General features: G+C 32.7%; 2 protein-coding genes across 2 annotated transcripts; both read right to left on the minus strand.

Moving 5' to 3' along the window:
* Positions 1-1720: 1720 nt before the first annotated feature.
* Positions 1721-5201, minus strand: LOC107908342 (uncharacterized). The gene is made up of 7 exons (XM_016835532.1): positions 5153-5201; positions 4389-4648; positions 3617-3852; positions 3207-3471; positions 2968-3134; positions 2025-2352; positions 1721-1813 (listed from the first exon to the last, which is right to left on the minus strand). Exons 1-7 carry the CDS (start codon positions 5199-5201, stop codon positions 1721-1723), a joined length of 1398 nt encoding a protein of 465 aa, XP_016691021.1.
* Positions 5202-6121: 920 nt separating this feature from the next.
* LOC107915501 (solute carrier family 25 member 44) lies at positions 6122-9790 on the minus strand. The gene is made up of 6 exons (XM_016844656.2): positions 9529-9790; positions 8380-8761; positions 7837-8033; positions 7399-7543; positions 6894-7047; positions 6122-6513 (listed from the first exon to the last, which is right to left on the minus strand). Exons 1-6 carry the CDS (start codon positions 9585-9587, stop codon positions 6488-6490), a joined length of 963 nt encoding a protein of 320 aa, XP_016700145.1. The 5' UTR covers positions 9588-9790; the 3' UTR covers positions 6122-6487.
* Positions 9791-11631: the final 1841 nt, after the last annotated feature.

Raw genomic sequence — 11631 nt, forward strand, 5'->3', positions numbered from 1 at the left:
AGTCTTAGCTTTGATAAAGCTATGGCACTTTTTTGGACAGAAAATAAACACTACAAAATGCTTTTCAATCTTTCTAAAAGAAAATAAATAAATAAATATACAAATAAAGTGAGGAAGATTAGATGAGGATGAAAAATAGTTAGGGGTTATAAATTGAAGATTGAATTAAAATGTTGGGTAAATTACACCAACAGTCACTCAACTTTGGGGTAGCTGATAAAACAGTCACTTAGATTTCATTTCAGTCACTCAACTTTTGAAAAATAACAAAAAAATCCTGTGTCGTTTTCTGTTACAAAAGTAACGACAGTGACATGGCAGATGACGGCTTGCTTGGTGTCATTAACCGTCCATCTGGCTGGTTAGCACCAATTTAAACACCATATCAGCAACCATTTAAGGTTTGAGCAGTAGATTCAGAAGAGAAAAAAAGAAGAAGAAGAAGAAAAAAAGGAGGAAGAGGAGGAGAATAAGAAGAAGTAGGAGGAGAAAAGAAAAAAATGGAGATGCCTAGAGTAATTCCGGTGTGCTATTATGGAAACCCAGCTAAATTAAACACGTCTTGGTCCAATGACAACCCAGGTAGGAGGTTTTTTAGGTGTAAGAAATTTGGGAGTGGGTTTGGAAAACCATGTCGTTTTTTCATCTGGTTTGATCCACCATTGACGCCTCATTCACAAATTGTGTTGTTGGGTCTTCTGAAAAAAGTGAGGACATTGGAGGATGCAAGGAGGACGGAGAGAAAAACATGGTTTTTGGTGCTTGTATTTGTAACTGTGTTGCTATTTTAAACCTTAAATCAACTTATGTTGTTGTTAGCACTGAAAACCAACTTATGTTTTGTAATATTGTTGTTGGTATATTGTTGCTTATGTTGTTATACATGGCTGCTTGTATACATGGCTAACCAACTTATGTTTTGTAATATTGTTGTTTATGTTGTTATACATGCCTGTCGGTATACATGGCTAACCAGCTTATGTTGTTACTTACAAACTTCAAAGTTGAAAGCCTTTAAGTGGGAGAATATGTGGTTGTTGCTTACAAATTGATTTGTAATATTGTTGTTGCTTACAAATTGTAATGGGAGAATATGTGGTTAGAAAGTTGTTTTGTAATATTTGATTTCATTTCAAAGTTGAAAGACTTGAAAGAATGTTTAATCTTCATTTCATTTGTATTTCTCAATGCTCATATGTTAGAAGAGATAACACAGATGAAAAAAAGAGAGAGAAACATTTGTATTTCTCAAATCTCACAAATTTGATTTCATTGCCAAATTGCATGGATCAATGCTCATATATTAAGGCCAAACGTCAAACTATTTACAAAAGGAAGGAATGGCAAATTATTGCCAAATTTTCCTACAATTCAACACAATTGAACAGATGTGAATTGTAGGCAAATTTACAAAAAATTTCAGTGGCTATATGCTTAAGTTTAGATAACAGTAGCAATCATAGGCAAATTTACAAAAATTAATCTGCCTAAGTAGGTATACGCAATTTTACACAATTTCAAAAAGTTAACAAAATAAGGTCTATTCATAATGTCATCATTGGTTTGTCATAGATGACTCTTGAGTAGGAGGCATCCATCAAACAGTGGTTGGTTTCCTCTTGAATAGGACCTTTTCTCTTGGGGCAACATCTTTTTGGTGAGTTGGGGCAAATTGTTGATGAGTTCGGGTAGTTTGTAACTGAGTTAAGGCAACCTCCTGCTAAGTTGGGGTATACTCTTGCTGATTTGGGGTAACCTGTTGCTGAGTTGGGGCAACCACTTGGTTGTGAACACCAACTTTGTGTCTTTTGACCTACAGGAACAAGTGAAATCCATCAAGCAAACTCGTAACTTAAGTAATATAATAAGCAAAGGTAGATGAGTTACTAGAATGTTTTGGCCAACTTCCCTTTTACAACTCCTTTTATTGTGCCTTTTTTTTTGCATTTACTGCACCTCATGTCCACCCCTCTCTTTCTCAACCTTTCTGTTGTTTATGGTTCATTATGTTCTTTCCTTCTCACCTTAGTAGGTCTGCCAGGTGGCCTTCTTAGTGTAGGAGGCAGTATTGGCAGCATGTTTGACAAAGACACCCATTGTTTAGGACCCCTTACTGGCCTTATGAAATTAGAGTAAATGTCAAGTTGGGTTTGCTTGGTGTACCATGTTTGTACATAAGTCTCTGGGAACTCATTTTTTAGATGAATGACAGCCAGCACATGTATGCAAGGGATGCTAGTGAGATCCCAATTCCTGGAGGAGCAAGAATTCTCAACTAGGTTCACCACATACTGACTGTTTGGACCACATTCAACCTGATACTTATTCCCACTAGCATGTGATGAAACACACCTAAAAAATAGTCACCAAAACAATATTAAAAAAAGTCACTAAAACAACATTGTGACCAACCCCACCAACAATCATACATACACACCTAAAAAATAGTTATTGCATGTATATTAAAAAATAGTCAACAGCATGTAACTATCCCCACCAACAATCATATGCGCGCGCACACACACACACGCACACACACCTAAAAAATAGTCATTGCATGCATATTAAAAAATAGTCAACAACATATGACCATCCCCACCAAAAATCATATACACACATACCTAAAAAATAATCACTGCATGCATATTAAAAAATAGTCAACAACATATGACCATCCCCACCAACAATCATATACACACATACCTAAAAAATAATCACTGCATGCATATTAAAAAATAGTCAACAACATATGACCATCCCCACCAACAATCATACACAGACAAATTAAAAAACACTACATGCATATTAAAAAACAATCAACAGCATGTGACTAGCCTCACCAACAATTAGACATAGAAAAATTAAAAAACACTACATGCATATTAAAAAAACTCACTAAAACAACATCTAACCAGCAACATAAAGGTAGAATAAAGGCACTAGAAATATTAAAAAGGGTAACTTTACCTCAATGAGTCTTTGATATTGACATCTAGCTTTTTCCTGATCTTTGGACACAACATTCCTTTCCATTTTTTAGCTTCTTCTTTCTTCTTGACAATCAACAACATAATCTTAGTCCTTACTGTTTCCATCATGGTCAAAATAGGTTTCTCTTTTGCTTCTAATATCATCTACCAATAAACAACATAAAGGATTAGTGAACTGCTAATGATTAGTAAGAAACATAAAAAATAGGGGTTTACCTTGTTAAATGATTCAGAAAGATTATTCACCAACATGTCAGAATGGCTCCTAATTGAGAAATGAGATCTTGACCAGTGAGTAGGGTTCTTTTCCTTCAACCAATCATAAGCATACTTATTGGTTTTCTTCAATTCATCTATAACATCCTCAAAATCTCTTGGAGTGCTTGCTCTAGAAGCTTTCCAAAGCGAATCTTTCAATTCCTTTGTTCGGAAACCAGCTTTATTGAAATTGGCATGTAGGTGTCTAACATAGCGTCTTGTTCTGCATTAAGAAACAACATATATATTGCTTCTAAAAGTCCTAGCAAATAGAACAAATACAATTTAATTTTTTGACAAACCTTAAACCCTAAATAAAGACAACATAAAATATAAACAAATGGAGTTTTACCTTTTGTTTGTCATACATGAAAGATATTTCGTATGAGCTCAGAATTTCTAAGTCTATTGTGAGCAACTCCAAGAACCAAAGCCATGATGCTTGGTTTTCACTTTCAACAGCAGTATATGCAATAGGATAGATGTCATTAGTTGCATCTATCCCAACAGTTGCAAGTAAGTAGCCACTATAGTAGCCCTTCAAGAAACATCCATCTAAACCTACTATCCTCCTACAACCATCCCTATAGCCATCTTTGCATACCTGCAGACAGACATACATCCTTTGAAACAACCTGTTATCCAGATAATAGATTGTTGTTGTTCCCTCATTTTGGGTCCTAACCTCCAACAAATACTCATAAATATTCTCATATTAAGCCTTATGAGCTCCTTCAATTAATTCCAATGCCCTAGGTTTAGCCCTCCTACATTTGGTTAGTGAGGCTATGCAACATAAATCTCTTTTGACATCTTATTGGAATGATTTCAGAGAATAATCAAGATCAATAATAAATTTTTCTTTATAATGTTGACCTATCCAAGCTGAGGTTACATTCTTATTTTTATAGACTTTAGAACAAGTATGGTTAGGGTTTAAACTCCTAATTAACCAAGTTTGGTCAGTAAGGTCATTGGGTTTAATCTAGAGGCCTATATGAACCAAGAACATTTTTCACTGCAGACTACCTTTAACCTTTTTAGATCATTTTTGGGAAACTTAATAAAATAACTATTCAACCTAACATACTGCTTGGAAGCTTCTTTTAGACTGTCTTTGGACTTAAATAACATTCCAACCTTAAGTCTAGGATTACTCATGTCATTCTCTGGGTTGAACTCAGGCCAATTTTGGCCATTTGAGTCAGATTTATGTGCACTATCTAATCTTCTAGAATCATCACTATCACACAGTTCACCTACTTCTATATCATCAATGTTTAAATCATCTAAATAAACTCTTATCCTATTAGACACATCGCTTTCAAATACATCACTACTAGACACATCAGTTTCAGACATTTCTTCTTCAGTCTCATTAAAATTGTCATCAATTAAACCTGCCAAACAAATTACTCATCAATAAAGGTAGACAACAACCAAACCATTTAATACAACATAGGCAAACATTTAATCATTTCTGTCAGACAATAACCAATACAAAAATAATATAATACAAACACAACCATTTCTGTCATGCATATGGTAGACAATAACCAAACACTTTAAGCCTACACCTAGGCAATGACAAACAATAACCAATACAACATAGAAGGTAAATAACAAATTTGATATTGTCATTCATACAATATAGCAACTAGGATACAAACAATGGCAGATACAAACAATAAACATTAGTTTGATACAAACAATAAACATCATGCACATGGCATACCATACACATTATCTACCATTCACTTTAATAACCAAACCCTAATTTGTCATGCACATTAATAACAAATGAAACCAAAATTAAAATAACCCTAAATCTAAAATCAAAATTGAAATCAAAATAACCCTAAGTAACCCTAAATCCAAAAAAAAAACTAAATGCAAAAACTTACTCGTTATAGTGGATGTAACAACATTGACAGCTTCTCTTCTATTGACCATTGTCGCTGAGAACCAAAAACACTGATAGGCTTCTGGTTTTGTCTTCTTTTCTCCCCAAACAGAAAAGATCAATTGATTTCTAACCCTATACCATATTAATCGATTATCAAATCAATATTCTAAGCCTAAACCAACGATTCCCGAATCAGTTTCCAACCCAAACTAACCCAAATCGCAATCAATTTTTTCCCAAATTGATTTTCTTTTCCTCCTCCCCTTAATCACAATCAATTTCTAATTTTTTGCCCTAAACCAACATAACCCTTCAATTTTTTCCCTAAACCCACCCAAACCAAGACCCATTCAACTGCTTCACCAACGTGGCAAGTTAACTGGCCATATCAGGTAGTCAACTTGCCACATCAACAGTCTTGTTAAGACACTAACGAAAATTGTTAATCAATGACTATTTTGTCACTTTTTTATAACGTTAGTGATTGTTTTGTCATTTTTCAAAAGTTGAGTGATTAAAATTAAACCTAAGTGAATTGAGTGACTGTTGGTGTAATTTACTTTAAAATATTTTGAAAGTTGGATTAAAATATGTTGAAGTTGAAGGCATGCTTTTTCCACGGAGTTGCCGAGTTCCCAGGGTTGAATGAGCCCCCTGAATATGGAATGCCCAGTTCCCCTGGTTAAATCAGATTCATGCCATCATTAATGTCAGATTTACCTTCGACTTCTTTTGAAGTCTGTATCTCATTACTACATGTATAGGAGTATGAGTTGAATTTAGGGGGAGCTGAGCTTGTAATTTTGAAGTGCTTACAAGCAAGGAGGAATGCAGCTTTCAGGAAACAACCAAAATCTCATCCTCCTACCAAGTACCAACCATGATAAATGACATAAAAAAAGCAGACCAACATGAGTTTAATATCCAAAAAAAAATAAAAATAAAAATCAGATCAAACAACTGTGCCTAAATGAAAATTTGTTGTATACAAGATTTTATTGCCTTTTGTGAGACATACAAATGGCTATTTTCAGTTCTTTTCTCATGTAAACAAAAAATATTCAAAAGCATCAAAGAATCTTAGCCACAGATACAATGCGTCTCTTAAAATCAGTAGCTAATCTGTTTAATGAAGTAGTTAAATTGGTGTTTTGTAAGAAGATAGGTAACCAAATTTGCTGCACAATCGCAGGCTACTTGGGAGAATGCAAGAAAATAATAATCTGACAACAGCTGCCTTCTGAAATATAATGACTCTCAGTCAGCTCAAGGTCCTATATCCTCTGCTCTTCATGTGACAAGAACCAAAATTGTTTGACTTTATCGGTCACATTTAGTCATCTTTCACGCATAACCGCTCTGAAATAAAAATGGAAACCATTTTTAGACTGAGTTCAGCTTATAACTAAAGATGAAGGAAAAAAGAAGACACAAATCGAAAGTGCAAACTGAAGCAGACACCCAGTAAAGAGCAAGCTTGGCAGGAGTTATAAGCATGACTAAATGCAGAGAAACAATCAATCCATGAAAGCAATTAAATGCATTGAGTTATCTATTCTAGCAGGCAGGAAATGATTATTTTAAATATAGTAATACCAGCAATCTCTTCAATTCTAAAAAACGCAGATGGTAATGTGCATCTGTAATCCAATCAATGGTCTTTGTATTTTACATATCATATCATTCCTTTAACATTAAAAGATATTACAAAAAGTAAAAAGAGAGGAAAGGGTCCATACTCAAGTATTCATAAGCTAATATCATTGAGGTTCCCCACGCTGACATACTGAAGAATCTTGGACCCAACCCTCTGTAGAAACCTTTCCAACCATCATCTGCAATTAAGTTTTTTATGACTTGCCTTGTAGAAGGTCGCTTCTCATGCCCCATCACCTGGAAAACAGAAACAACTAATTAAAATGAAGAAAAAAAAAACACTGTGAAATATGTGGTATATTGAGAAAACCACTATACAGATCTTGAAAGGGAAAAAGAAAATACAGTAATCATTTTAGTTCTCATTGGAGAAGATACAGTCTTTCAACCTTCAAATAAAGTGGCCTACAATTGGACAAATTTTTTGTGATAGGAAATGCCACATAAATTATCGAAAGGTGTAACACTTAATAAAAAAAAGAAGCAAAGATCGATACCGCAATGCAAAGAATAAAAGAAAGATATGTAGCAATCAGCACAGAGAAGAAAAATACAATGAAAAGCTAGTCAACAAGGTCCTAAGAATACCTGTAAGCGAGTCTTAATGGTATCCAATGGAGTTGTGATGCAGGAAGCTGTAGCACCTGCGATGATTCCTCCAGCAGCTTGCACTGCCACTATTGTCGATAGACTAGGAGCTACTTCCTTTAGGTCTGTGCCCTGGCCCAAGAACCTAGAAAAATCGTAGCACATAATAAGCCAAAGCTAAATCAAGAAGAATGCAACAAATGCCATCCCCTTTGGATGCCTACATTTGATCTAAGAATAAGGGCGTATTAGGCATTAATTGGCCTAGCTTGTGTGGTGTGGCATCCCTAGCATCCCTCCCTCACCAACAAAATATAAAGAGAAAAAAAAACCTATTGTTACCAGCTCTAAAAGCACATTCAACTCTTTGTCAGAAAGAAAATTAAGCCAACCGAAAACAAAAGAGAGAAGCTAACAACAAAAGTATTCATGACTAACCTCCAGATAACACGTTGGCTAGAACCATAACTAGCCCACCATACAGCACTGGATGGAGAGTAAGTCATGACTGACAAACCAAATCCTCTGTATAATCCTCGGATTCCATAAGACTTTAAAACCTTACGAGCAACATCTAGACCTCCGTTGTACTTTGCATGGCCTGAGTATCCTTGGACCATCAACTTTTGACTAATCTGTGCATAATTCATGACAAGGAAATTTACCCCTTCGGCTTTAGATAAAGGATAAAGAGCAATAAGGACAGCATCTTTAATAGATGGAGTGAAATTTATTCTGCATTTGAGCAGTTCAAGAGAGTCTGGAGTACGGACACCAGTCACTCAGACACCTACTATGAGAAACTTCTAGCAGGAAATACATATAGTACGCACAGCCACAATTATATTTTTAGGGTGGAGGGGGGGGGACAATTTCATCGAACTTGGTAGGCCGCAGCAAGTAGTTTTGTGTATATATAAAATAAAACACTAAATTAAGCTAGAGAGAAAACTTTCTCATGTAAGAATCTGAAGTACAGACCACATCAATTGGAACAAAAACAGCTTGAGCAAACAGAGATGCAGTCATTCCAGCAATTCCATTTGCTATAGCAGCTTGCGTAGGTTCAGAGAATTTAAATGGTTCAACCATGCTGAAAGCAGCCACTTTTGTAGTTTCCAGAGCAGTGAGAAATATCACCCTGGCAGGAATCGCACCAGTGATGACTGTTCCAAACCCTCGATAGAGACCAGGGATTCCATCTGTTTTCAGTATGCCTCTAATAACAGAAAAAGCACTTCTCTCTGCAGTGTCCTTCGAAGCAACCTGAAGCCTAGTTTTTACAACAGAGACTGGGTATAATGCTACTGTAACTCCAGTAAAGATTCCAGCTCCTACAACGTAAAATTTAGTTTTGTCGAGTCTGCATCAACAGAAGAAGCTAATAAACATGAAAGAGTTACAAACAAAAGAACTTACAGCGGTAAAAAGAAACTATACGCAAATCTCTGAAGACACTAAAATACCAATCAAGATAACACAAACAAGGATTTCCATTAAGATTTTAACTAAGAAATTTATCTAGTTTCAAAATCCTTCATTATTAGTTGAATAAGGTTCCATCAGCTAATAAAGTGACAAAAAATTGATGAAATGAAGAGCAAATTATCGCACAAAATGCGCAAAGTCTACTAAGCAATTAAAAGGAGAAAAGCCAAGAAATGTTAAGGATAAGAAATTAAGAATAATCTCTATACCCAATTCTTAGACAACAATAATCTCTATACCCAATTCTTTGAACTAAAACAAAACACACACACACACACACAAAAAAAACAAATCTTAGAGGAAATTATTCAGCTATTCGAACAGTTCAATAGAAATGAAATCTAGATTTTAACCCTTAAGCCATTGCACACAAAAATAGATAAACTAAAAACTACCTTATTGCATAGACCTAGCTTAATAAAAAGATAGAAATCAACCAAACTACACCCTAAAACTTGATTACAAAATCAACAAAAGAATAAAAATTAAACAGTTGTAGCTGGATAAATGAAACTAGCTCAAACAATTCATTTACAAAATTTAAAAATAAAAAATAAAGCGTAAAAACAAACTAAAATCGGATCAAATAGAAGATATTAAGTTTAAAAATAATTAAAAAGATTAACTAATGAAAATACTTACTTGTCCCAATTAATCTCCGTCTGACCAAAAGTCTGCATTCGCGAATTCGAAGCTTCCATTCTATAATCGATTGAAAATAATTTGATTTTTTTTTTAGAAACCCTCAAACTAATTTCTTCAATAATCCACTTTTTTCTTCGAAGAAATCATTTGAAAAGAAAGAAAGAAAGGAACTGAGAAGATTTCTTTTTCCTTTTTCTTTCTTTTTATAAGTATTTTAATTTTGGGGGGTTTTGTTTTTCCTCTTTAAAGGTGCAAATAATTCTTTTTTTTTAATATAAAATTAAATTAATAAACATTGCTTGACCGCGAATTAGGTTTCATTGGCGGCTGATTTTTGTATATCAGACATAAAGCAACGTGTATTTACGGATTTATTTTAAATTAAATTAATTTAAAAATATTTTTTTTAAATAAAATAAATAGGTTTAAATTTATAAGTATTTTTTTTAAAAATTTATGCAACTGTCAATTGTTTCGTCTTATCTATTTAGTTAGATTTAATCATTTTTAAATAAATTTACCTTTAATTAATTCATATAAATAAAATAAAAAGAAAATATTATTTTTTCTTTTACTTTAATTTTAGTTGATATTGATGTTATTTGTGTTTTTCTTATGTTATGCAAATGAACAGAACTGATGATGAATCAAGTAGACGAAATTATTTTCATCCATAAAAATAAATAAAATTTATATGAATATTAAAACAATTACTCAAACGAATTTATGACTAAATTTTTACAGAGTTTTACTTTAATATTTGGGCATATGTAATTTTGATTAACTTGTATATTTATATAGAGGAATTTATGCAAAATTACTTTAATTCTTATTTGGAGTTCTAAACTAATTAAAATGTATGATTGTAGAACCCTATGTAATAGCTTAATGTTTAAGGTGTTCATTATTTTAAGTGTGGCCTGGGTCCAAGTCACGTTAGTTGTGCTTATTATTCAAACTTTACCTTATTTTTGTAATTTACCAATATATATATATATATGAATTATAACCCAATTGGGATTTTTAAGGTGTGTGACCAACAACTTAATAAGGGAGTTCATTATTGTCACTTCTTGCCCTAATTTGAGTCCATACAGTCGATTTTATTTTATTCAAATTTTTAAGTTTACTTCTTTTATTTAAATAAAAAAATTCAAATATTTAATCAAATATGCCTCCAAATTATTAATTAAATTAAATAATTTCCACAACTCAATTCTAATTTTGTTGAAATCATAATAATTTTATTGTTTTAAAATTTATGTTTAAACTTATTTAATTATTTGAAAGAAATTCAAGTAGGATGCCTGTGTAATTTAATTTTCACTTTAAATTTAATTATTTAATTTAAGCATCCAATTAAATAATACTTCAAAGAAGTTAAATTAGCTCTAGTTATCTCTTGCCTTTTCAAGAAAATACAATTATTGTGAATTAGGGTTGATATCGATTCAGTTCAACCAAGTTTTTAAATTTTTTTGAACTGTCCAAAATAATTTGGTTTAGTTCTCAATTTTTCCATATTAATTTTTTTGTTTTAATTTTTAGACTTATTTTGATAAAAAATAGTTTTTTTAAGAGCTTTAAAATAATTTTCACTATTTTAAGTATAAAATATTTATTTTTATATCATAAAAAAATAAACTAATTATATATTAAATAAAAAGAGATTTCAGTTTGGTTTTGGGTAACCACGATTCTTGAACTTGCATTCTATAAACCGTCCAAATACCTCGATTTAGATCGATTTTCAGTTTGGCCAATTTTTTTGCTCAACCCTATTGCGAATAGTAATCCATGTAATTTATTTCTCATTCATCATTTTGCCCGTTGATTTAAAGTTCTTTCATGAAATCCATCCAAAGTTATAATTAGTTAGCAGATAGATCAATTAGACACATATAATTAGTGTAACCCCTTAAATAATTTATTTATGTTTCTATAAATATTTAACGTAATTGAGTATTTGTTTCAGTGGTTAAATGTTCAAGGTGTGTGTAAGACGTATTGGGTTCAAGTCTCACATTTGTTAATTTTGTTATTTTTTGTCCAAGCCTTACCTTTGTGGAGTGGGCTTACATAAAATTTTCTGTTAATTCA

This window comes from Gossypium hirsutum, chromosome D08, assembly GCF_007990345.1.
Source record: "Gossypium hirsutum isolate 1008001.06 chromosome D08, Gossypium_hirsutum_v2.1, whole genome shotgun sequence".
NCBI classification, from domain to species: domain Eukaryota; kingdom Viridiplantae; phylum Streptophyta; class Magnoliopsida; order Malvales; family Malvaceae; genus Gossypium; species Gossypium hirsutum.

Bases quoted from the DNA above. Each gene is read 5' to 3' on its own strand.
- LOC107908342 (XM_016835532.1), bottom strand. From the start codon at position 5,201: ATGGTCAATAGAAGAGAAGCTGTCAATGTTGTTACATCCACTATAACG. The intron at 3,472-3,616 runs GTATGACAAACA...TTCTTAATGCAG, and splicing joins TCATACGAAATATCTTTCAT to AACAAGACGCTATGTTAGAC. The intron at 3,135-3,206 runs GTAAACCCCTAT...GTTTATTGGTAG, and splicing joins TTTCTGAATCATTTAACAAG to ATGATATTAGAAGCAAAAGA.
- LOC107915501 (XM_016844656.2), bottom strand. From the start codon at position 9,587: ATGGAAGCTTCGAATTCGCGAATGCAGACTTTTGGTCAGACGGAGATT. The intron at 8,762-9,528 runs GTAAGTATTTTC...CTGTTGATGCAG, and splicing joins ACGGAGATTAATTGGGACAA to ACTCGACAAAACTAAATTTT. The intron at 8,034-8,379 runs GTCTGTACTTCA...AATTATGCACAG, and splicing joins TTTTTGTTCCAATTGATGTG to ATTAGTCAAAAGTTGATGGT.